Source organism: Mobula hypostoma, chromosome 5, assembly GCF_963921235.1.
Source record: "Mobula hypostoma chromosome 5, sMobHyp1.1, whole genome shotgun sequence".
Taxonomy (NCBI): Eukaryota; Metazoa; Chordata; class Chondrichthyes; order Myliobatiformes; family Myliobatidae; genus Mobula; species Mobula hypostoma.
Window position 1 is genome coordinate 115318579 of NC_086101.1, and position 27242 is coordinate 115345820.

A 27242-nucleotide genomic window follows, 5' to 3' on the forward strand; every position below is an offset into this window, starting at 1 on the left:
CAACATGCAATACCTCACACCTGACTGTATTAAACTCCATCTGCCATTTTTCAGGCCATTTTTCCAGCTGGTCCAAGTCCCTCTGAAGGCTCTGAAAACCTTCCTCACTGTCTACTACACCTCCATTCTTTGTATCATTAGCAAATTTGCTGATCCAATTTACCACATTATCATCCAGATCATTGATATAGATGTCAAATAACAATGGACCCAGCACTGATCCCTGTGGCACACCACTAGTCACAGGCCTCCACTCAGAGAAGCAATTCTCTACTACCACTCTTTGGCTTCTACCATTGAGCCAATGTCTAATCCAATTTACCACCTCTCCATGTATACCTAGCGACTGAATTTTCCTAACTAACCTCCCATGCGGGACCTTGTCAAAGGCCTTACTGAAGTCCATGTAGACAATATCCACTGCCTTCCCTTCATCCACTTTCCTGGTAACCTCCTCGAAAAACTCCAATAGATTGGTCAAACATGACCTACCACGCACAAAGCCATGTTGACTCTCCCTAATAAGTCCCTGTCTATCCAAATGCTTGTAGATTGTCTCTTAGTATTCCCTCCAATAACTTACCTACTACCGACGTTAAATTTACTGGCCTATAATTTCCCGGATTACTTTTCGATCCTTTTTTAAACAACGGAACAACAGGAGCCACTCTCCAATCCTCCGGCACCTCACCTGTACACAGCGACATTTTAAATATTTCTGCCAGGGCCCCTGCAATTTCAACACTAGTCTCCTTCAAGGTCCGAGAGAACACCCTGTCAGGTCCCGGGGATTTATCCACTTTAATTTTCCTCAAGACAGCAAGGACCTCCTCCTTTTCAATCTGTACAGTTTCCATGATCTCACTACTTGTTTCCCTTAATTCCATCGACTTCATGCCAGTTTCCTTAGTAAATACAGACGCAAAAAACCTATTTAAGATCTCCCCCATTTCCTTTGGTTCCGCACATAGCCGACCACTCTGATCTTCAAGAGGACCAATTTTATCCCTTACAATCCTTTTGCTCTTAATATACCTGTAAAAGCTCTTTGGATTATCCTTCACTTTGACCGCCAAGGCAACCTCATGTCTTCTTTTAGCCCTCCTGATTTCTTTCTTAAATATTTTCTTGCACTTCTTATACTCCTCAAGCACCTTATTTACTCCCTGCTTCCTATACATGTCATACAACTCCCTCTTCTTCTTTATCAGAGCTCAATATCCCTTGAGAACCAAAGTTCCTTATTCCTATTCACTTTGCCTTTAATCCTGACAGGAACATACAAATTCTGCACTCCCAAAATTTCTCCTTTGAAGGCTTCCCACCTACCGATCACATCCTTGCCAGAGAACAATTGGGTGCACTTAAAGTCAAAGTCAATAGATTCTTCATTAGCAAAGGTGTCAAAGCTTACGAGGATAAGGCAAGAGAATGGAGTTCAGAGGGATAATAAATCAACCATGATGGACTGGCGGAGAAGACTTGCTAGTCCGAATAGCCAAATTCTGCCCCCATGTCTTAAGGGTTTCTTCCAAGTACTGTGGTTTCTAAAGATGTGCAGGTTAGTAAGTTAATTGTTCACTGTATATTGCACCTAGGACAGGGGCTCCAAACCTGGGGTCCATGGACCCCTTGCTTAATGATATTGGTCCATTGCATTAAAAAAATATTGAAACCACTGTCCTAGGTTGCAGGTGAGTGATAGATTCTTGGGGGGGGGCAGGGCAGGGGTCAATGAGACTGTGTGGGACAAATACAAATTGAATCCAAGTACCATTACTGTAAATGGGAGAATGATGGTCAACATGAACTTGTTTGCCTAAAGGGCTTGTTTTCAATAGCTGTGTCAAATTTATCCTCAGAAGAGGTATAATTATGAGCTGCAGCCAATGTTTATTACACTGGACAACAAAGACTTTGCTTCCTGAATACTTCTGGGTTCATTTTATGGACTCTGGGCAAATCACCATGGATCAGGATCAGGAAAATCACCATGAAATTTCCCTATTACCCAGCATTTTTTAAAATCGCATAATTTTGTTATTTTAATTCATAATTCAAGTCAGAATAGTTGATGCCAAGATTAAGGAAGGCAGTTTTGTTGGTCCACAAATCAAACAAGTCATCAATGACAGGCAATTCAAAGAACTTCTAGTGGAACCAGAGAAAATCACATGGAAGGCATTCAAGGATATTGTTGAAAATTTTCTTGGCAACTACAGAGCACCAAACTACATGCAGCTGGTTGAGAACATGCTTCAAGCACACAAAACCATGAAGTGCATCATGTCACTAAAGATTCATTTTCTGCATTCCCATTTAGACTTCAGCCAATGATTGGTGTGTCAAGGCCGACCTGGATGGGAAAGGCAGTTTCCCAGAGCAAACAACAGGAATTCTGCAGATGCTGGAAATTCAAGCAACACACATCAAAGTTGCTGGTGAACGCAGCAGGCCAGGCAGCATCTATAGGAAGAGGCGCAGTCGACGTTTCAGGCCGAGACCCTTCGTAGTTTTCGCCACATTGCGTCCAGATATAATCGTATGGTCTGACACCAGTAGGGAAGTGGTTATTGGTGAACTCACAGTCCCCTAGGAAGACAACATCGATGAAGCCCATGAGCGCAATTTAACCAAGTATGCAGAATTAAGATCAGAGTGCAGAGACAGAGGGTGGAAGGTCTCATGCTATCCATTCAAAGTAGGTTGCTGTGGGTTTATTGTGTTCACTTTCCAGAAGTGGCTGCGTGATCTTGGCTTCACTAGAAGAGAGATCAAGTCAACCAGCAGGGCTGTAGCTGAGGCAGCAGAGAAAGGATCAGCATGGGTGTGGGCCAAGTATGTCCAGAGGGGCAGATAGTTAGACAGTGTATACATATCTTGCAAACCCTTCAGTAGTTGCATAGACACCTGAAGAGCAGACTATCTGTTGGATGGAAGTGACTGATAGAGGCAGATGCCAAGTTTTTAAGCTCACCAGTGGGAGGTGGTGCTTTAGCACTGCTGGCCCACCACCTCGAGGGAGTCTTGATCATAAGCGGGCCGAAACTCCTGAAGACAGGTGGCAGATCAACTGATGATCCCACTGGTGATAGCACAGAACAGTTAATATCTTAGTCCACGTGTATTTTTTTTAACTCTTCCCTGCAAATCTTAGTGCTGTCAGTGACGAGCATGGTGGAAGGTTTCACCAGGACATTGTGGTCATGGAGAAACGGTATCAGGACAACTGGAATCCATCAATGCTGGCTGATTATTGTTGGACACTTAAACAAGAAGCCTCAGACACAGAGTACAAATGAAAATCATCAACAAAACATTTTTAGCTTAGTTGAGCTATTGCAAAGCATCAGCATCGGTATGTAATTCAGTAAAAGTTAATTTAGTTTCTCCAAATTCCTGCATGATATAAGTAGTCTGAAATTATATCTATGTTCAGCTTCAAGCAGTCTATCATAAACAAAATTCTGAGGAAGCAACTATTTCAAAAAGAATTTGATGTCCAATGCAACCGCTTGGTCTGGCCTAATCTGGACACTTCAGTCTTCCAAAGTAATGCTGTGATGCATGTGCAAAATACAAGTCAGGGCATTTAACTGGAAACATTTCCACCACCTTGTGCACGAATAGGGGAGAAAGGAGCCTGTCAAGTCTGTGAAACCGGGAACTGCGATATATTGCAACACACACAAAATACTGGAGGAACTCGGCAGGTTTGGCAGCATCTATGGAATTGAATAAACAGTTGACATTTCGGTATTCATGCCATCAGGTTGGAGGCTACCCGGATGGAATACAAGTTGTTGCTCCTCCAACCTGAGGGTGGCCTTGTCATGGCACAAGGAGAGGCCATGGACTAACACGTTGGAACGAGAATAGGTATTTAAATGCTTGGCCAATGAGAAGTTCTACTTCTGGTGGACGGCGATGGATATATTAATAGCATTGACACAACCACAGAAACACACGTTAACACCAGGGTCAAGGACAGCTTTGATCCCGCTGCTATAAGATTCTTGAACAGACCTCTTAATAAGTTAGCGGTGTACTTTATATGTCACTTAATACGTTAATGATGAACTCTTGATGTCACAATCTATTTTGTCAGTGATGGTTTACACTTTATTCTTTATCTGCACTGCAGTTTCTCTGTAATTGTAACACTTTATTCTGCATTCTGGTATTGCTTTTCCCTCGTGGTTCAAAGTGCAGAGGCCTCCATCAGTCAGGGTTGACCAGGAATGTTGCATCCTATCTGTCTAGATACCCAAGCCCGGGCAGTATGATATGGAGAGCAAGCTGTTGCCCATGTAGCAAGCTCCCACTCTCCACACAGCTGATGAACCCAAAGGAATAGCAGAGACCGATAAAGTTTGGCACCAGGAGCTGCCAGTCACCATTGAACTTAAGTAGGACTGCCTTAGGGACTCCAGCTCTGGATTTTTCCCTTAAGGCATAGCCACAAGGCAGCAGAGGTTTGAGATCAGAGTTTTCCTTCTCCTGGATGAGCTGCCAACCACGGCTGACAAGCCCCATCTGCCCAAAGCGACTGGTTTTAAGACACCAGTAAACCTGCCTTTGCACCTTCTCCCGTCAGTAGAAACAGTTCCATTGGAAGCATTTAATAGGAAGTGGGAGCTTATCGCCACTACCATCCCTGGCTATAATAATGTTAAGGAATGTAAATTTTGAAGTACTCTAAATTTATTATCAAAGTACATATGCATCATAATATACAGTACTACCCTGAGATTCACTTTCTTGCAGGCTTTCACAGTAAATACCACAAAACACTAGAGAATCAACGAAAAACTGTACACATGGCTAGGATGGATAAACAACCAATGTGCAAAAAACAAATTATGCCAATATATATTTTAAAAAGTAGTAATAGATAGGTAATAAATATTAAGAACATGAGCAACACACTTGGAGGCAGCATCTAAGGGAAGAGTAAACAGTCGGCAGTTTGGGCCGAGATCCTTCATCAGGACTGACAGGGAAGGGGGAGATGCCTGAATTAAAAGGAGGAGGGGAGGAGTAGCAGAATAGCTAGAAGGTGATAGGTGAAGCCAGGTGGAGAGTAAGGAATCTGATAGGAGAGAAGAATTGACCGTTTGAGAAAGGGAAGGAGGAGGGGACTCAGGGGAAATTCATATGCAGGTGAGAAGTAAAGGAGGGAGGGAATGGAGTTTAAGTTTGCTGGAAGGAGAAATCAATGCTCATGCCATCAGGTTGGAGGCTACCCTGATGGAATATGAGGTGTTGTTCCTCCACCCTGAGGGTGGTCTCATCTTGGCACAAAAGGAGACGAAGGATCAACACATTGGAATGGGAATGGGAATCAGAATTATTTTGTTTCAATTCATGAGTTGTAAAAGTCCTTGAAAGCGAGTCCATAGGTTGTGGATGAGGACGATCTAATACCTTGATGCACTGATGGGATGAAGTAATCCCTAAAACCAACTACGTGTGACAGTATTGAACCAATACTCCCAAACTGGGCCAAGTCTGTTCCCCTGCATTTCACATACTTTATACAAGCACCAGGTTGGGCTCAGTGAATCAGTTGCAACACACACAAGATGCTGCAGGAACTCAGCAGGTCAGGTGGCATCTACGGAAGAGAACAAACAGACGCTGTTATGGGCCAGGATCCTTCTTCACGACTAGAAAGGTAGGGGAGAAATCAGACTGAGAAGGGGAGGGGAGGGGTGGAATAAGTACAAGGTGGCAGGTGATCAGTAAAACCAGGAGAGAGGGAGGGGTGAAGTAAGGAGCTGGGAAGTTGATTGGTGAAAGAGATAAAGGGCTGGAGAAGGGGGAACCTGATAGGAGAGGACGAAAGGCCATGGAAGAAAGGGAAGGGGGAGGAGCACCAGAGGGAGGTGATGGGCAGGTAAGGAGATAAGGTGAGAGAAGGAAACAGAAAAGGGAATGGTGGGGGGGGGGGCAATTATCGAAATTTACCCGCTACCTCCAGTCAGTGAATCACGTTCTTAAGTTGGGAGATCACAGGTTCTAGTCCCAAGACCTCATAAATAAAGGTGACATTCCAGTGCAATACTGAGGGAGTCCAACACTGCCATCTCAATCAAAAATAACAATTATTTCAGATGTCTTGGCCCAACAATTATGCATTAACTAATATCACAGAGATCCAAAATGGAAAAAAAGACACTAAGTTATAAGAAAACACAGCAGATGAGGCAGCAACTGTACAAAGACAGTTGTTTTGGCCCCGTGATCCTTCACAGGAACTGGGAAAGGCAGGAAACAAGTTCATTTTAAATTGCTGGGAAAGTGGGAGAGTGGTCATTAGTCAATGGACAACTGAAATAGGACATCAAGAAACACACATGTACAGACACACACGCACGTCTGCAGTATCAAACAGCATGTTATCAGCAACAGGAATTCCCTCTCCATCTGATCACACTTCCCGCCCTAGTAGATTCAATGTCTCCTGGTGAAGGGCAGATTAAACACCCTGTGCTAACGCCTACCTCCCCAACTCAAGCCTTGACCAGTGAAGAAACTAATTTGTGTTGGCAATGGGTTCGAGGTTTGGTGTTAATGGGGGAATTGCTGGTCTCAAGGGAGTGGTGCATTAAATATACTGACAACAAGCATGCAAAGATTTCCACTGCAATGCAAGTCAACGGCTTGGCCTATACAGAGCAAAGCCGCCATGGTAGTGTCGTGGTTAGCGCGATGCCATTATAGCTTGGGATGTTCCGCAGTTCAGAGTTCAACTCCGGTGCCGTCTTATAAGGAGTCTCTGTACGTCCTCCCCATGGAATGCATGGGTTTCTCCAGGTGCTCCAGTTTCCTCCCACAGTCCAAAGATTAGGTCAATTGGTCATTGTAAATTGTCCCATAATCAGAGTAAGGTCAATCATGTTGGTTGGGAGTTGCTGGGGGGCGTGGCTCAAAAGGCCAGGAGGGCTTACTCCACACTGTATCGCCAAGGAAATAAACAGCCCTTTGCAACTTTGCTGGATCCACTACGGAAAAACAAAATTGGAGGGTCTCAACCAATATCACAGACTCCAAAGAATTTAATCCATGGCCTAGGTCAGGGGTTCCCACCCTTTTTTATGCCATAGGCCAATACCTTTAGCAGGTTGGGAGCCCCTGATCTAGGCCAATACTCTCAAGTACAACAGAAAACTGGTGGAGGAACCCAGTGGGTCAGACAGCATCTGTTGAGAGAAATGGAAAGCTGACATCTTGAGATGCTGCACCTCATGGACTTTGAAATATCCCGACATTGCTTTGTAAAAATAAATTCCTTCTTTGGGGTGGATGATCATGGTCTTTTTCTCCCCAGGGTGGAGAAATACAGCAAATACAGCCAGACATTGCTACACGGTGGGAGCGGAGGCTTTGGGGAGGTTTCTGGACCAGAGTTTTCGAGCCAGATGGCTGCAATGCACTGTCAGGGAAGGTGATGGAGCTGTGCAGCTTGGAAGACCTTTGGACTACCAAATGAACAGTGAGTGGAGGTTGTCATAGCCAGGGGAGCTTATCCCACTACCTATTAAATGCTCCCAATGCTGCACATCTCAAATTGCCTCTGACAACCAAGTCCAGCTCCCAGCCTTCACATGTGGCTTAGTTACTAAGCCTACTGGAACCATTTCTGGTAGGCAGCCGTCAATCCCAGGGATCATGGGTTTGCATCTCTGGTGGATTGTGTTCACCAGGAGTGGGGAGAGAACAGCAGGAATGGGGAATGGTGAGTGGTGGTGGGGGGGGTGGAATTATCAGTAGTTTGAGAAATCGATGTTCAATCCTTCAGGTCGGAGGCTATCCAGACGGAATATGAAGTGTGGCTTTATTGTGGCAGTAGAGGAGGCCATGGACTCACATGACAGAATGGGATTGGGAAGAGGAATTGAAAGACGAACTGTTTGACGGATTTCCCAGGAAGGCTTTGAGGGGTTTTTCCCCTTCTCAAAAAGCAGGATTTCTTATTCTGACTTCTTCCCCCTTCCTTTACGTGCGTGTGCTGCTCATAAAAACACGTTTTCTTTCAAGCAGAATATACTGCTGTAAGGTCATTCTTACACGAGCTTTAAACAGATCTCCAGCCTGCAGCAGCATGATTCTGACTGAAGGCACAATGGTTTCAAGCAACGTGCACGTACGCACACCCACGCCTGCAGTTTCTGCTATCAAACAGCATGTTATCAGTGGCAGGAATTCCCTCTCCATCTGATCTCGCTTCCCGCCCTAGCAGATTCAATGTCTCCTGGTGAAGGGCAGATTAAGCACCCTTTGCCTACGCCTACCTCCCAATTCAAACCTTGGCCTGTTAGAAAGTAACTCGTGTTGGCACTGGATTGGGGTTCGGGTTTGGCTTTCAGGAGTGTTGGAGCATTCTGTGGGGTTAGCGCATATAGCAAATAACTTCAGCCACCCGCCTTTAGATCCAATTATGAACTGTGGATTAAAATCTAAAATACAGCTCTGAACAATAGGTTCCCAAGAACCACCAACCACAGTTAATTGGAAGTCCAGACAATGCTGATTTAAATTCGTTATTTGGATGGCTGTAGTGTGCATGCAAAGAGGTTGGTATGAAGGTTACGTGTAATTGGGTGTCATTTGGGTGTCTGTAGTGTGGATACGAAGAGGGAGGTGTGAGGGTGGTGCACAGATCAAAGGAAGCTTTGTAAATATAGAATTGTCCAGTGATCTTTAGCATATAAAATGTTGTATAGTGTTGGGTCAAACAGGCCTTTTTCCTCTGAAAGGGGTCTCAATATGAAGCCTGTTGTGAATCATTCTTTCTAATAAAGAAACTACTTTTGATCTGCATGTACTTCTCTCCGGTGAGTCTGTTCGCGCAACAACGAGGAAGATGTTTGTTTTAAGGGAGCCTTAAGGGAGCCTTAAATAAATTGAAAACAGGACCTGCAAGCATGCCAAGATTTCCACTGTGATGCAGGATATTACCTTAGCCTGAATAGAGCAGAGCCATGACTAATCCCGAGCTCCTTTACTAGATCCATTATGGAAAGCTCAAGAACAAGCATAGAGGGAAATAGACAGCCAAAGTTTCTCTAATTTGCATTTAGCCTCAAATTAGCAGCAGTACAGGCCGAGGACAGACGTGTTGGTGCAAAAATGTTCAAAGTAAATTTATTATCTAAGTACATATACTTCACTATATACAACACTGAGATCAGAACCAAATTTAACATCGCTGGCACATGGCATGAAACCTATTAACTTTGCAGCAGCAGTACAATGCAATACATGATAACAGAGAGGAAAAAAAACAGAATTATATGTACTAAATCATTAAATAAGTAGTGCAAAAGAAAAAGAAATAAAGAAGTAGTGAGGTGGTGTTCGTGGGTTCAATGTCCATTCAGAAATCAGATGGCAGAGGGGAAGATGCTGTTCCTGAATCATTAAGTGTTTCCGCACCTCCTCCCTGATGGTAGCAATGAGAAAAGTGCACATGTCGGGTGACTGGAGACCATAATGAAGGATGCTGACTTTTTTGGGCACCGCTCCTTAAAGATATCCTGGATGCTACAGAGACTAGTGCCCATGATGGAGCTGACTAATTTTATAACCCTCAGCAGCTTACTTTGACCCTGTGCAGTAGCCTCCCCCCATAGCAGATTCATTTTCTTGTGGGCATACTCAATAAATCTATAGAATAACGACCATAATAGAATCAATAAAAGACCACCCAACCTGGGTATTCATCCAGAGTGCAGGAGGCACGAAACTATGCAAATACAAAATGAAAGAAACAATAAAAGTAAATAAATAGGCAAAAAAATATCGAGAACATGAGATGAAGAGTCTCAAGTCTCAGTGATGGCACAAGTGAAGTTAAGTGAAGTGGGGAAGAGAATTAAAATGGCTAGCAAGAAGGTAATCCACACTTCTTGCCCCACCCCTTCCCTCCTATCCTTCGCATTAGCTACCTCCCTTCTTGTGTGGCGGAGTGGACAGTCATCTCCACCAAAGGCTGTGTCAGGCGCTCCTTCCCTCCACTAGCCTGCAGGTCACCTTTGGGCCAGGTGTAACACCTGCTTAGTGCCCCAATCAGGGTCATGTGAAGCCACAGGTATGGAGGGGTTGTATGAGCACCTGGTGCATATCACAAGTCCTGGCTATGTGACAACTAACCCCAGGCAGACAATCTTTGAAGACTATTGATAATGACCGGGGTCACTCGTCTTGTAAAGACACTGCCCAGAAGAAGCACCCCCCACCCCCCGAATCATTGAGCACATCTACATGAAAAGCTGTCGTAGGAAAACAGCATTCATCATCAGAGATCCTCACCACCCAGGCCATGATCTTTTCTCGCTGCTGCCAACAGATAGAAGGTACAACAGTCTCAGGACTCACACCACAAGGTTCAAGAGCAGTTACTACCCTTCAGCCATCAAGCTCCTGAGAAAAAGAGATAACTACACTCATTTGTCCACCCATTGAGATATTCTCCACAACCAATGATCTCTAAGGACTCTTTTAGCTCATGTTCTCATTATTTATTGCTATTTATTTATATTTGCATTTGTACATTTTATTGTCTTCTGCACTCTGCTTGATCTTTCACTGATCTTGTTATTGGTACTATTCCATAGATTTGCTGAGTATGCCCACAGAAAAATGAATCTCAGGGTTGTATGTGATGACAGATCTGTACTTTGATAATAAAATTTACTTTGAACTTTGAATGGCAAACCACTTCTGCAGAAAATGTTGCCAAGAACAATCACAATTATGGGACCATGATCACCTATGTCATATGACACTGTACATGATGATGATGATGATGATGACAGCCTCCCTTCTATCTTTTAGTCCAGATGAAGTGGCTCAACCCAAAACATTGACTGTCAATTTCCCTCCACAGATGCTGCCCGACCCGCTGAGTTCCTGCCACAGTTTGTTGCTCTACATTCCAGACTCTTTTGACTCCCCATTGTAACCCATTAAGAGCGCTATTGTATGTTTGCCATGTTACAGAGACCCCACCTACCTCTCAGGATGACACTAAGCAACCACTATTAGGCAAGTTCGAAAGGCCAAGTTTAATAAACCCACCAGGCCTGTTTCTATCCTAGAGAAAGCACTTAGCAACAGGCAAATCAGTAACAATTCAGCAGTCTTTAGTTTATATTGGGTCCCACATGACCAGCTTCAGGAACAGTTACTGCCCTACAACCATCAGGCTCTTGAACCAGAGTGGATAACTTCACTCACCGCAACAGTGAACTGATTCCACAACCGATGGACTCACTTTCAAGGACTCCACAATTCGTTTTCAGTATTATCTATTTACCTATTTATTTGTTCTCATTTGCAGTGTTTGTTTCATTTTGCACATTGATTGTTTGCCAGTCTGTGTGTGTAAGGAATCTCAAGATAGTCTGTAGTGACATCTACATATGTTGATAAATAAATTTGAACTTTTTGAACACTCTCTCTCGATGGTGAGAGTCTGCTGATTCTTGAGTCAGGGGAACTCGAATAAGCAACGCCGCCAATTGTAACATCGAAACAGCGAGCTGTTGGTCTCCCCTTGTGTTGTGGCAAGGGCAATATTGCTGTCTCCCTCATTGGTGAGAGAGAAGGCCTGTTGAGATGTCAAAGTGTTGGGATGGACAGTGATTTTTGAAGGACTCTAGATCATGGTCTCTGGGAGCTTGCGATTGCTTGCATGTTGGGTGGTGGGGGTTGATGCTTTTATGGAGAAAGTGGGGGGGAGGGTTGATGCTTTTGCTGCTGCTTGTGTGTGGGAGGGGGAGGAGGGGCTTTGGGTATCTAACGTTTTTCTGTCATTCATTCTTGGGTTTTTTTTCCTCTCTGCTTCAGGGATATCTGAAAAGAGTAAGAATTTCAGTTTGTATACTGTATACATTCTCTGATATTAAATTGTACCATTCATTGGGACTGAAGAATAGAGGGGAGATAATCAGTATAGAGGTGAGAAAGAAAGGGAAGGACCAAGAACTTAAAAAGATGAAGAGTCTCAACCTAAAATACCAACTGTTTATTTCCCTCCACAGATTTTGCCGTGACCTTCTGAGTGACTCAAGCATCTTGTGTGTTGCTCAAGATTCCAGCATCTGCCAAGATTTCACCCCATATTGGACAGGAAATACCTGGAATTTGAGACCTTGTCTGATGCCACCTTTTAAAACACATGGTACAGAGTACTTCTGCAGTAGTAGTTTCAGTCACTTGCCAAACAGGGAAAAGAAAAGGTCCTTACCTGTCATCATCGCTTTCCTGGTGTGACCCAACCGACAGCATTGACCTGGCAAGGGTCTGCATGGGCGAGATGAAGCGGAGTGAGCTGGCGCCATTGACCTCAGAGACACGAGTCTTCCTGAAAGCACTGGCGTCCTGAGTCAGGACTGGCGAGGCAGGTGTGGATCGAGACTCAGAAAACTGTGGGGTGGGAGAAGCAGAAAAATTTTTAAAGGGTTACCCTGGCAGACCTGGGCTTCTGGAGGTGGGCTGAATTTTACACTCAGTGGCCACTTTATTAGCTTCACCTGCTCATTAATGCAAATATCTAATCGGCCAATCATGTGGCAGCAACTCAATGCATAAAAGCACGCAGACACAGTCAAGAGGTTCAGTTGTTTTTCAGATCAAACATCAGAATGGGGAAGAAACACGACCCAAGTGACTTTGACGACGGAATGATTGCCGGCACCAGACGGGGTGGTTTAAGCATCTCAGAAGCTGCTCATCTCCAGGGATTTTCAGGCACAACAGTCTCTAGAGCAGCGGTTCATAACCTTTCCTCATGCCTTAGACACCTACCATTAACCGAGGGGTCTGTGGAAACTCCTGTTCTAGGGTTTACACAGAATGGTAAAAAAACAAAAAACATCCAGAGAGCAGTAGCTGTGTGGGCAAAAACGCCTTGTTAATGAGAGAGGTCAGAGGAGAATGATCAGATTGGTACAAGCTGACAGGAAGGCAACAGCAACTCAAATAACCACATGTTCTAACAGTGCTGTGCAGAAGAACATCTCTGAACGCACAACACGTCAAACCTTCAAGTGGGTGGGCTACCCCCAATTTACTATAGCCCAATCACGAGACAATTTACGATGACCAATTAACCTACCAACTGGTATGTGTTTAGACTATGGGAGGGAACTCATGCAGTCACAGGGAGAAGCTCCTTACAGGCAGTGGCAGGAAATGAACTGGGGTTGCTGGTACTGTAAAGTGTTGCGCTAACCACTACACTACCGTACAACGGACAGTCCTGGGTTGAAGCCTTTCATCTAAAGGGCACGAGCATACACTCAGGAGGCATGTACTGTGGAGGAACAACACAAACAGGCCATTCTGTCTAAGCAGTATGTATGGGGGTTAAGCCTCTTCCTCACTTCCCCCTCCAAACCACTCTCCACTCCATGACATATTCCACATTCACACCCCTTCCTCAGTGAAGTGTAATTTCAAGACTCTGCTGTTAGGATACTTGGAACTACAACTCGTGCTTGAAGATTAACTTTATCTGTCACATGTGCACTGAAACATGCAGTGAAATGTATCGCTTGCATCAAATCACATCTTCATTTGCCCCATCACTGAAAATGTTGCCATAAACTATGGACTCACTTTCAACGACTTTTCACCTCATGTTCTCTATATTTATTGCTTATGAATTAATTATTAATTCTTTCTTTTTTTGTATTTGCAGTTTGTTGTCTTTTGCACTATGGTTGAATGCCCAAGTTGGTGCGATCTTCCGTTAAATCTATAGTGGAGTTTATTCAATTATGGATTTATTGAATATGCCTACAAGTAATTAAATCTCAGAGTTGTATATGGTGACAAAAAACCATAAGTAATAGCGGCAGAATTAGGGAATTCGACCCATCGAGTCTGCTCTGCCATGTTCCATATCCCTCTCAGCCCAATCTCCTGCCTTTTCCCTATATCCCTTTATGCCCTGAGAAATCAAGAATTTGTCAACCCCTGCCTTAAGTATAATGATATTGCCTTCACAGCCACCTGCGGCAATGAATTCCAGATTCACCATTCTCTGGCTAAAGAAATTCCTCCTCACCTCCATTCTATTCTGAGGCTGTGTCCTCTGGTCTTAGACTCCCCCACCATTGGAAAAAAAACCTCTCCACATCCATTCTATCAAGACCTTTCAACATTCAATAGATCCCCACCCCATTCTTCTGAATCCAGTGATGGCCCAGAGCCATCAAACACTCCTGTTATAATATCAATCCCGGAATCATTTTCGTGAACTTCCTTCCAACCCTCTCCAATGTCTGCACATCCTTTCTTAGATAAGGGACCCAAAACTGCTCACAATACTCCAAGACCTCACCAGTGCTTTATAAAGAGAACTCGATTAAATAAACTCAAAAAAATTTATAAATTTACACTTGTTCACTTATTTACTGAGAAAAGTCATTCAATATCACATATATTTGTTGGGAAAAGTATGGTATCCTTTACTTTCAATAACTGGTGTGACCCCCCCCCCCCTTGTATAGCAAAGCCTTCAACCAAAAATTTTTGGTAACTGTTGATTAGTCCTGCACATTGACTTGGAGGAATTTTAGATCATTCCTTCATACAAAACTGTTTCAGTTCATCAATATTTCTGGGATACCTTGCATGAACAGCCCTCTCAGGTCATGCCACAGCATCTCAAATGGGTTAAGATCTGGACTCTGATCTCGGTCATTTCAAAACACAAATTTTCTTCTTTTTAAACCATTCTGCTGTTGATTTACTCTTCCGATCACTGTCTTGTTGCATCGTCCAACTTCTATTAAGCTTCAGGTGATGAACTGCTGCCCTGACATTCTCCTATAAAATGTCTTGATACAATTTTGAATTCATTGTTCCCTCAATGACTGCAAGCTGTCCAGGCCCTGAGTCAGCAAAGCAGCCCCAAACCATGATGCTCCTTCCACAATGCTTCACAGCTGGGATGAGGTTTTGGTGTTGGTGTGCAGTGCCCCTTTCCCTCTAAACATAGCAGTGTGCATTTCTGCCGAAAAGTTTAACTTCTATCTCATCTGCCCACAGAACATTGTCCCAGAAGTGCTGTGGAACATCCAGGTGGTCTTTACAAATTTGAGATGTACAGCAGTGTTTTGTTTTTGAGAGCAGTGGTTTCTTCCATGAACACCATTCTCCTTCACTGCGTTTCTTACAGTGGACTCATGAACAGAGACTTTAGCAAGCTCCAGCGATTTCTACAGGTCTTCTGCTGTTACCCTTGCATTGTTTTTCACTACCTTCAGCATCGTATGTTATGCTCTTGGTGTGATATTTGCAGGACGTCCACTCCTACGGAGAGTAGCAACAGTACTGAATTTCCAACATTTGGAGACAATGTCTTTTACTGTGGACTCATGCACACTTGGGTCTTCAGAAATGCTTTTGTAGCTTCATGCATCTCTACAATTCTTCCTCTAAGGTCCTCTGAAAGTTGTTTTATTTGAGACATGGTGAAGATAAACAGATCTTTCTTGAGAAGCGTTGGCTCTGTCAGAACCTGACATTGTGTACCTCCATTTTTTTTTTTAAAAAGGGCAGGACACCTCCAGAAACCACACCTCCAATCTCATCTCATTGACTGGAACACATGACTCCAAATAACTTTTGAAGAAGGCATTACCCCAGAAGTTCACATACATTTTTAAACCTAGTTTAAATGGTGTACTCAGTAATGATGAGAAGTAGTACAATTGTTCGTACGTTATTAGTTTAGGCTGAATGTCTGTCTATTATTGTGACTTGATGAAGATCAGACCACAATTTGAGTAATTAATGCAAAAAACGCAGGTAATTGCAAAGGGCTCACAGAACTTTTTCTTGCAACTTTAACATCACTATATACAACCTCAAGATTCATTTTCTTGTGGGCATATTGAATAAATCTATAACAAACAATGAAAGACCATCCAACCAGGGCATTCATCCAGAAGACAAAACTGTGCGAATGCAAAAAGAAGAAATAATAATAAAAGAAATAAGCACAAAAATATTGAAAACTTGAGATGAAAAGTCCTTGAAAGAGAGTCCATTGGTTGTGGGAACATTTCAATGATGGGGCAAATGAATTTGAGTGAAGTCTTCTCCTTTATTTCAAGAACCTAATGGTTGAGGGGTAATAACTGTTCCTGAACCTGTTGGTGTGAGGCTGAGGGTCCTGAACCACCTTCATCATCACAGAAGCAAGAATGGAGAATGTCCTGAGTAGTGGAGGTCTCTGACGATGGATATTGCTTTCCTGCAGCAGTGTTTCCTGTAGATGTGCTCGATGGTGGTGAGGGCTTTACCCGTGAAGGACTGGGCCGTATCCACTACTTCTGTAGGATTCTCTGTTCAAGGGCATTGATACTTCCATACAAGGCTGTGGTGCAACCAGTCAATATACTCTCCACTACACATATCTATACATGTTTGTCAAAGTTTAAGATGTCACGTTGAATCTCTGCAATCTTACCACTTCACGACCAGGCATAAGATTTTAGGAAGGACAAAGAGAATTCTGAAGAGATTTGCTGCAGTTGTACTGGGGATGAGGAACTTGGGTTTGGCTGATCAACTGAAGTGGGATGGTTCTTCTGAAAGCAGACAAGTCTGCAATCCAATAAAACATATTCCAAATTCTGAGAGGGGGAAGGCCCTAAGAGAATACACAAGGGGACTCACTGGTACAAGGATCACTTTCAAGGACTCTCCATCTTGTGCTCTCAAATTTTTTTAAACTTTCTTTTTGTATTTGTACAGCTTGTTGTCTTTTGCACACTGGTTGTCAGTCCATCCTGCTGGGTGCAGTCTTTTATTAATTCTATTGTATTTATTGTATTTACCGTGAATTTTTTACTGCCTGTTACGCCACTGGCGTTTAGGGCAGCAATGAAGGTCCCCTATCTCTGGCAGGGTTCAGGACTTCCTTCATCGTGTCAGTAGTTTCCTCATGGTTTTCACTACTGTCAGTCATGCAAGTCTCAGATGGAGACTCAGGAATACCGTCACTCAGATGTAGAAGGATTTTTCATTGTGGCTTCCGTAACAGTTTTGTTTGACCAGTCAGGGTTGTTAGCCCTGAACTGAACCCCTGAACCTGGAGGGCCAGTGGACCACTCTTAGTCTGGCCTCTACCCTTTGACCTGCATGGCACGGGTGACCCTCCCAACAGGCAAAGCATAAAGACCTGACTCCAGCCAACATAGCTCACTGCTTCACTGAGGCACGCAAGCCTCCAAACTTTGACAAGGTTGTGGTCCTCCTGGAGGGTTTACTGTGAATGCCCACAAGGAAATGAACTTCAGTGTTATATGTGGCAACAAACAGTACATCTACTTTGAACTTCAAGTCAGTAACCGGAGGACTTGACTTTAAGAATAATGACCAAATAACTAAAGAAAAACTTTCTAAAATTTGAAAGATGTTACAATCTGTAATGTGCTGTCAGGAGGAAGCAGGTTCAAAAACAGCTTTTCAAAAAAAGGGGAACTGGATTATTTATTGAAAACGGAATGGGTAAGACAAGCTGACCAGACTTTGGTCAAACAGCTTCCTCCTGTGCCACAGATTCTGAATCCTAGAAGGATCAGACTAGCTTCACAATCAATGCCGGAGTGTGAGGAGCACAGAGATGGAGAGAAAGACTCTATACAAGACGAATGGCCTCTTGGCCTTGGTTGGTAACACCATCTCACTTGGGTTTTACTACAACACAGTACGCTACTTCTTTCAAAAGTCCTTGCCTCTCTACCTCTCGAAAGGCACTGAGAGCCCTATTCAGCTCCACTGCGTAGAAACCTTTGGCGAGGCGCCAATGTAAATATTTTGGATAGGCACAAGCAGGGAGCTGATTGCCACTTTCACAAGGAGCCAGACGGTTCTCTGCAGAGGGGCACAGGGTCACCTGAAACACAGTTGCTGGGCATCGGCCCACGCAGGCGACCATTTGAAGGGAAGCAGAGCATCAGAGAGTGGGAAAAAAAATAATTAGCCTTATCCCTCTCGTAGGGACTTACTACCGGTAATCACAGTATCCAAATCTGAACCAAGAAATTGGAAGTGATCAATTACTTCGATCAAAGACTGCAAACATGACTAATGATCAAACAGTGCACAACGACTGAGGCATAAAATTGAGGCTCCTGTAAGGCCGCGAGACATCAGGCCATTTGGGCCATCGAGTCTGCTCCACCATTCCATTATGGTTGATTTACTTATTATCCCTCTCAACCCCATTCACCTGCCTTCTCCCCGTAACCAATCAAGAACCCATCAATCTCAGCATTAAACATACCCAATGACTTGGTCTCCACTGCCATATGTGGCAATGAATTCTGCAGATTCAGCACTCTCTGTCTAAAGAAATTCCTCATCTCTGTTCTAGAGATGTCTTTGTACACTGAGGCTTTGTCCACCACTATAGGAAACAGTGGACCCAAATGCCTCCACCTGACCAGGTAGAGGCATATGTCAGGTAGAGGTATTTGCTATCACTTGCATCGTAGGGAACAGGAGGGTCGATGCTTTGCTAAGGAAGGTGGGGGGGAGGCTTTAGGATTCTGATGTTTCTACTGTTCATTCAAAGGTTCAAACATTAATTTATTATCAAAGTATACAACTCTGAAATTCTTCTTCTCCAGATAGCCAAGAAACCAAGGAGGAAAAGAAAGGTGGCATGATCATAAAGTTTCCATTCATTCTATGGGCTTTCTAGTTTCATGGATGTCTGTACTCTAAGAATTTCAGGTTGTATACTGTATACATTCTCTGATATTAAATTGAACAATTTGAATCAATTGATCTGGTCTTTACAACATTGGCGATTATGGAATATCACTATGTACAAGTATAGCCATTGTGCTGAGGGTGAAGGTTACCCATGTCACCTGGTTTATCCATATAAACACGTCAGGCTGGCTGAAAACCAAGGTTTTCTGCTGATGTTTTCCGTACCAAGCACCTCATGTGAAGGTGGCAGGCATGCAAGACCTCATGCTCAGAAGTTGCCTCTGTATTCCTAAAACAGATTCCATCCCAAGATGGGGGCAGAGCTGATGGACAGGCAGGGTGTTCGAGGAGATGGGAGCCAGCTGCTTCCTTGGACCACCGCCCCCTCCCCACCCTCCAAAGCAAGCATAACCCCAGAGAGGCAGCTACCTAAAGCTGCAGCCCCCAGGATCTTACAACACACAAACTGGTAGATCAGAGTGGGAAGGAGGACAAGCACAGCTTACATGAGGAATGAACAGTACAACACAGGAACAGGTCCTTCGGCCAAACTGATTAAACCAGCAAATAAAAGCCTAACTAAATTGATCCTTCTACTTACACAAGGCTGTCTAAACACCTCTATAATACTTACCTCCACTTCTTATTAAATATTATCATATTCACCACTCTAAAAACAAATTTACCCCGTACATCTCCTTTGATGTACATCAAACCTTCAGTGCAATGCATTTCAACCCTGGGAAAAAGATATTGGCCGCCTCCCTTATGCCTCTCATAATCTTATAATCCTCTATCAGATCGCTCCACAGAAAACAGCCCAAGTCTACCCAACCCCTCGTTACAGCACATACTTTCTAATCCAGGCAGCATCCAAATAAACCTCTTCTGCATTTTCTCCAAAGCCTCCATATCCTTCCTATACTGGGATGACCAGAACTCCTAACTAGAGTTCTATAAAGCTGCAGCGTAACTTCTCAACTCCTGAACTCAGTGCCTCAACTAATAATGGCAAGCATGTCATATGCCTTCTTTACCACCCGCTCAATCTGTGCAATCACTTTCAGCTATGGATTTGGTCCCCGAGATCCCTCTATACCAGGGGTTCCCGACCTTTTTTATGACATGGACCAATACCATTAAGCAAGGGGTCCATGGGTCCCAGGTTGGGGTCTCCTGCTCTATATATTACCACCGTTAAGGATCATGCTGCTAAAACTATACTGCTCCTACACACTTTATTTATTGAGATATGGCGTGGAATAGACCCTTCCAGCCCTTTGAGACACACTGCCCAACAATCCTTCGATTTAATACTAGCCTAATCACAGGACAATTTGCATTGACCAGTTAACCTACCAACTGATACATCTTTGGACTCTGGGAGGAAACCGGAGCAACCGGAGGAAACCCACGTAGTCACAGGGAGAACATACAAACTCCTTACAGACACCGGCGGGAATAGAACACGGGTCCCCTGTATTGCAAAGAGTTACGCTACCATGCTGCTCTTAATAATCTCTCAAATTCAACAGCTTACATTTGGCCAGATTAAACTATCTGTACTTATCTGCAGCTGATAGATACTCCCACTGTATCCTTTCGCAACCTTCAACATTATCCACAAAGCCACCAACCTTTGTTTTGTTTGGATCATATCAACTCTCCATTGAGACCCAGCACTACCCCATATATCAACTCTCCACTGCGACCCAGCACTACCCCATATATCAACTCTCCACTGCGACCCAGCACTACCCCATATATCAACTCTCCACTGCGACCCAGCACTACCCCATATATCAACTCTCCACTGCGACCCAGCACTACCCCATATATCAACTCTCCACTGCGACCCAGCACTACCCCATGTATCAACTCTCCACTGCGACCCAGCACTACCCCATATATCAACTCTCCACTGCGACCCAGCACTACCCCACATATCAACTCTCCATTGAGACCCAGCACTACCCCATGTATCAACTCTCCACTGCGACCCAGCACTACCCCATGTATCAACTCTCCACTGCGACCCAGCACTACCCCATATATCAACTCTCCACTGCGACCCAGCACTACCCCATATATCAACTCTCCACTGCGACCCAGCACTACCCCATATATCAACTCTCCACTGCGACCCAGCACTACCCCATATATCAACTCTCCACTGCGACCCAGCACTACCCCATATATCAACTCTCCACTGCGACCCAGCACTACCCCATGTATCAACTCTCCACTGCGACCCAGCACTACCCCATATATCAACTCTCCACTGCGACCCAGCACTACCCCATATATCAACTCTCCACTGCGACCCAGCACTACCCCATGTATCAACTCTCCACTGCGACCCAGCACTACCCCATGTATCAACTCTCCACTGCGACCCAGCACTACCCCATATATCAACTCTCCACTGCGACCCAGCACTACCCCATGTATCAACTCTCCACTGCGACCCAGCACTACCCCATATATCAACTCTCCACTGCGACCCAGCACTACCCCATATATCAACTCTCCACTGCGACCCAGCACTACCCCATGTATCAACTCTCCACTGCGACCCAGCACTACCCCATATATCAACTCTCCACTGCGACCCAGCACTACCCCATATATCAACTCTCCACTGCGACCCAGCACTACCCCATATATCAACTCTCCACTGCGACCCAGCACTACCCCATGTATCAACTCTCCACTGCGACCCAGCACTACCCCATATATCAACTCTCCACTGCGACCCAGCACTACCCCATGTATCAACTCTCCACTGCGACCCAGCACTACCCCACATATCAACTCTCCACTGCGACCCAGCACTACCCACATATCAACTCTCCACTGCGACCCAGCACTACCCCACATATCAACTCTCCATTGAGACTCAGCTCTACCCCACATATCAACTCTCCATTGAGACCCAGCACTACCCCACATACACTCATGCTCTCAGGGAATTAACCCCTTCTATTTACACAAGTATTCTCTTAACCCACGTGTTCCTGTGGCTGATGAGATGCTATTGCCATTTGACACTGTTCTTCATTGGAACCAGCACTACCCACATATCAACTCTCCATTGAGACCCAGCACTACCCCATATATCAACTCTCCACTGCGACCCAGCACTACCCCGTGTATCGACTCTCCACTGCGACCCAGCACTACCCCATATATCAACTCTCCACTGCGACCCAGCACTACCCACATATCAACTCTCCACTGCGACCCAGCACTACCCCATATATCAACTCTCCACTGCGACCCAGCACTACCCACATATCAACTCTCCACTGCGACCCAGCACTACCCCACATATCAACTCTCCATTGAGACCCAGCACTACCCACATATCAACTCTCCACTGTGACCGAACACTACCCCACATATCAACTCTCCATTGAGACCGAACACTACCCCACATATCAACTCTCCACTGCCACCCAGCACTACCCCACATATCAACTCTCCATTGAGACCCAGCACTACCCCACATATCAATTCTCCATTGAGACCGAACACTACCCCACATATCAACTCTCCACTGTGACCCAGCACTACCCCACATATCAACTCTCCACTGCGACCCAGCACTACCCCACATATCAACTCTCCATTGAGACCCAGCACTACCCCACATATCAACTCTCCACTGAGACCGAACACTACCCCACATACACTCACGCTCTCAGGGAATTAACCCCTTCTATTTACACAAGTATTCTCTTAACCCACGTGTTCCTGTGGCTGATGAGATGCTATTGACATTTGACACTGTTCTTCATTGGAAACAGCAGCCAATTTTGCACAAAGCAAATTCTCACAATGGGACAATGATAAGATGCTTTAATTTCACGAAGGGTAGCTTTTAGACCAGGATGCCCCGATTCTTGAAATTCTACCTGCCAGTCCTTCAGATCTCCCTGACGGGGAAGGGGAGACCCCAGTTTAACACCCCACCTGTGCTATCACAGCACCGCACTAATGAGACCGCAGCCAAAGACCCTCGATCTGGGAGAGTTGGAGACTGAGGGAAGTCGCGATTGGAGGAGACAAGCGAGGGGATATGTTTACTTGCCTTCCTTATTGCTCCGTGTTCTCCCGAGGAGGGCTGGCTCACATTTGGTGACATCGGGTTGGAAGCAGTCTGCTCCGCGGACCCACCCCTGACTCCCTGAAGGTGCGGTGTTGTGCTGGGCTTCTGCTGGTCCTTGGCCGCAGCGGTGGGGGGGCCGCCATCACCCTTGACTGCCGCCGTGACCACCTTGGAAACAGGGGCGCTGGCGACTGCGCTGTGGACAGGGAGCCGGGGCGGGCTGGCTGAGGGAAGCTGTCCAGACTGTCTCTCGACTCGAGCCATCTCACCCAGGTTCAGAGTCTCAGCTGCCTGGAGGAGCACATTCAGGGTGTGGCCGGAAGCCACAGGAACGATCCTGCCCCTCGGTCCCTCTCCCTGGCTCGGCACTGGCGAGGACCCCTGGCTCTTGGGGGCATGCGGCTTGGGCCGGAGTTGGCTAACGGCCTTATGGGCAAAGCTAGTGATCTCCAGGTGAGAGTCCAGGGAGTTGACATGCCTGGTGCCGTCCAAAGCTCTGGCCAGTAGGTGCCCATCCAGGTCCTTGTCATACAAGTCCATGCAGGTCCAACGGCCACGACGGTATGGCTCCCCCAGGCTGTGGTCGAGCTTCACCACGCGGAACCGGGATCCACAGGAGGAAGCCAGCTGCTGTGAGGCGCCTGGGGCGGAGGATGTCCTCAGAGGCGACCCGGTACCCCGGGCAGTCCTAGGGGTCACGGCTTCCGTGAACCCTGCACCCTCTGCCCTCCGAGGGTCCTGGGTGACGGTTGCCCGAGGAGTGTCAGAGATGAGGGCCCCGCGGGCGGTCTCTGAGCTGCGGGGTGAGCCCTCAACCACTGGCTGCTCCTTTGCAGGCGGCAGTGGAGTCCGATCAACGGGTGGTCCGTTCTTCCCAGACCCAGCCAGCTCAGCCTTACCTGGGGCAGGAACATGCCCGCTGCTCAGGTGCCCTGGTGCTCCGTTCACCAAGGGAGGCCCCACAGAGCCCCCTGGCTCCGCTTCACCATCCGGCACCTCTTTCAGTTCCTCCCCACCACCGCCGTCATAATCCGAGGTCACACTAGTGATCTGGAAACCGCTCCTCTTCTTGCCAATCATGGCTGCCCCGAGCAGAGCCTCCTCCCTTGGCAGGAGGACAGAGATGAAGGCCGTGGTGGTCGTCAGACTTGGGGCCCCCTTCAGGTCCTGAGCTCCCACATTTTCCTCCGTTTAATTCCCCAAAATACGCTCTCCCGACCCAAATGAAGAATAATCGAGCCTGCACCGGAGGTAGAGGGAGCGAGAGGCTCCTTAGCTATGAGGCACTTATTTCAGTGTCCAAAGCCATCACAATCCAAAGAAAGTGTGGCGCGTCTCTGGGCGAAAGCAACCAACGTCCTGTAGCGATCAGCCAGCAGTCGCCCAGCTGGGATGACTTGCCATGGGATCGGTTTGCAACAGGTAGCACTGTTGAAACCTTTGTTTAAGCGTTCATTCTTCCAAAGTCACATCATCTGCAAACTGAAAAAAGAGAAACAGGTGAACACACTTACTCACACACCCCTCACCTCCACCACTGTAAATAAAGCACAGATCAAATTTAAAACACCAAATCAAATAACACATTAAAGTGGATAATTACCCACTGGCAGCTCGTAAATCTAAGCACTTCTACTCAGCCCACTGTTCCTCACGTCTCAAAATATTCCTTCCAGTACTTAAAGCAACACGCACACAAAATGCAGAAGGAACTCAGCAGGTCAGGCAGCATCTATGGAAATGAATGCACAGTCGACTTTTCGGGCCAAGACTAGAAAGGTAAGCAGGGTGGTGTCAGAAGGTGTGAGGGAGGGGAAAGAGTACCAGCTGGAAGGTGTTGGGTGTGTCAGGATGGGGTGGGGGGGGAGGAAATGAAGTGATAGGTTGGGAGGTGATAGCCTACCTGGCTTCACCCATCACCTTCTAGCTTGTCCTCCTTCCCCCTTCCCCCTATTCTGGCAGCTTCCCCCTTCCTTTTCAATCCTGATGAAGGATCTTGGCAGGAAACTTCGACTGTTTGCTCCCCTCTATATATGCTGCCTGATCTGTGGAGTTCCTCCAACATTTTGCATGTGCTACTCTGGATTTTCAGCATCTGCAGAATCTCTTGTGTTTATGATATGCCTTTGAGTATTTACTCAGCTCCATATACACGGTTGCTGTTAGTCCAGCTCCCTCTTGGGCTATAGAGTGCAACTCACAGTGTGAATAAAAATGACCCCCCCAGCAAACCCTGCCTCTTCAGTAAAGAATTTCTGATCTAGACTCTCCAGTTAGTGATCCACCTGCAAAGTCAACAGATCTTTTTTCCTCAGCTACAGGTATCCCCGAACCAGACTAGGCATTGTTTGTGGGGAGTTTGCCGAGGGCTTGATGTCTCTCGATAACCTTGATAAGCCTCAGGTTTACAGTCCTTCTCTCTCACACACACACACACACACACACACACACACACACACACGTATAAACCCTGGGAACAGGCACTTTCCATCACCAAGAAACCATATAGATAACTGCCCCACATCAATGACCATCCAGAACTTCTCCACCACGCTCGTGGACATCTGCCCTCCTACCCCAAGGAACCTTTCGAATCTGCCAAAACGTCTATGTCCCCATCACCTTTGATAAGCAATTGCGCCCTTCCTCAATGAGCCTGTCAAACTTTCCCTGCCCCACCACCCCCAAACCTCCTCTCTCCACCCGTGCCCCCCCAAATGGAGGGGGGGGCATGCCAAACTTACCCTGCCCCCTCCCAAATACACTTCCCCCTCAACAGGAATCTCACAAACACCCCAGGATACGAGGCAATCCTCCTCCATCCTCCTCACCCTCCCTCAAAGGATTTCACCAGCCAACCACACTCCCTGGGCGCTACATCAATGCAACGCCAACCAAATCCTTCCAGATCGCTGCGAAAGTTGCTCTGAAGCCGCGTTTAGTTGCAGCGCCCGCCCCGAACCCCAGCACCAACTCGGGCGGAGATCGAGTTCGCACCCCGGAGTCTCCGCAGACCCCTCCCACCTTTACCTACCACCCACTCTGGCTGGGCCTCAGGCCTCGGACTGGCCTGTTGCCACAGCCTCGGGGGGCGCCTCACACTCTGACAGCCCGGGGCCCCCTTGGCCTGTCGTCCCATTTGCAACGCACCCCCACACCCACCTCAGGGCCCGTGCCGCTCACCTGAGGGTCGATCGTTGGCAGCGGGCTCTCCAATGCCCTCCACCCCCTACAAGCCCAGGGTGCACGATTTCCCCCTCCAAGCTGCCTCTTCCTCCTCGCCGCTGTTGACAACTTTCCACCGGGGCCCAAGCGCCACCTCCGGACCCGACAATCCTCCAGCTCCATTGGCCTTGGCAGGAAACGCCCACCTGCCCTCCCTCCAGACTCCGTACTTCATTAGGTGCAGAAAAGGTCACTCAACCGTACTCTCCTTAATCATTGGCGAACTCCAGAAAGCCCGCCTCGATCATTTCACTTTTCATTGGTTAGTTTTCACTGCCTGTCATGCGTGAAAAGCCAACCTTTGTCCACCATTACCATCAATCATAGTATTCTTAGCGTTGATAGGTTATATTATATTAGACCGTTGATATACATCTCCCTTTGGGGTTTGATTGGTTGTAATCCCGCTATTGATTGACATTGACAAAAGAGCTCCCGCCTCTCGGTGCCAACGAGAAATTTCTCGTCCAGAGTTCGGTCCAATCGGAGGAACTGTTACAATTTCCGGATTCAGAGATTTTTAAATTGTAGCTTGGGATTGGTCAACACTGCAACCAATGGCTGATGGCCCACAACGCGAAGGTACCGAACTACTCGCTGTGGAGAACATGTTGACGTGACTGGTGGAGGGTGCGCAGCCACTGTGTACCCCATCCCCCATCCCTTCTCCCTCAACGCCTCCCTTCCCCCACCCCAACCCCTCTCCCTCCCCCTTCCCTCTCCCTCCCCATTTCCCTCTTCCCTCTCCCTCAGCCCTCTCCCTCGCCCTCCCCTCCCCTTTCCCTCTCCCTCACCCCATTCCCCTCTTCCCCCCCAGCCCTTTGATTCAAGAGCCTGATGGTTGAGGGGTGGTAACTGTGCCTGAATCTGGTGGCGTGAGTCCTGAGGCTCCAATGCTTGAGGGCTTTAACGCTAAAAATGTCGTATTAGTCTCAACTAATGATAATAATACCTCACGTGTATCTTTACCTTAAGCTGTCTAATTAAATTTATTTCATTACACAACACTAAATCCAGAATTGCCTTTTCCCTTGTGGGCTCAATCAAAAGCTGCTCTAAAAAGCTATCTCACAGGCATTCCTCAAATTCCTTCTCTTGGGTTCCAGTCAATGCAACCTGATTTCCCCAGTCTGCCTGCAATGACCACTGTAATATCATG

The 27242-nt window shown here is 46.3% G+C and overlaps 1 protein-coding gene across 1 annotated transcript in view; it reads right to left on the reverse strand.

The window, feature by feature from the left end:
• LOC134346946 (TSC22 domain family protein 4-like) overlaps nucleotides 1-26187 on the reverse strand; it is a 99663-nt gene extending 73476 nt beyond the window's left edge. Inside the window, exons 1-3 of the mRNA XM_063048830.1 lie at nucleotides 26042-26187; nucleotides 22841-24340; nucleotides 12257-12435 (exon numbers count right to left, since the gene is read on the reverse strand). Coding sequence (XP_062904900.1) covers nucleotides 12257-12435; nucleotides 22841-23938 — 1277 coding nt within the window. The 5' untranslated portion in view covers nucleotides 23939-24340; nucleotides 26042-26187. The remainder of the gene's footprint in view (nucleotides 1-12256; nucleotides 12436-22840; nucleotides 24341-26041) is intronic.
• Between the last annotated feature and the right edge of the window lie 1055 nt (nucleotides 26188-27242).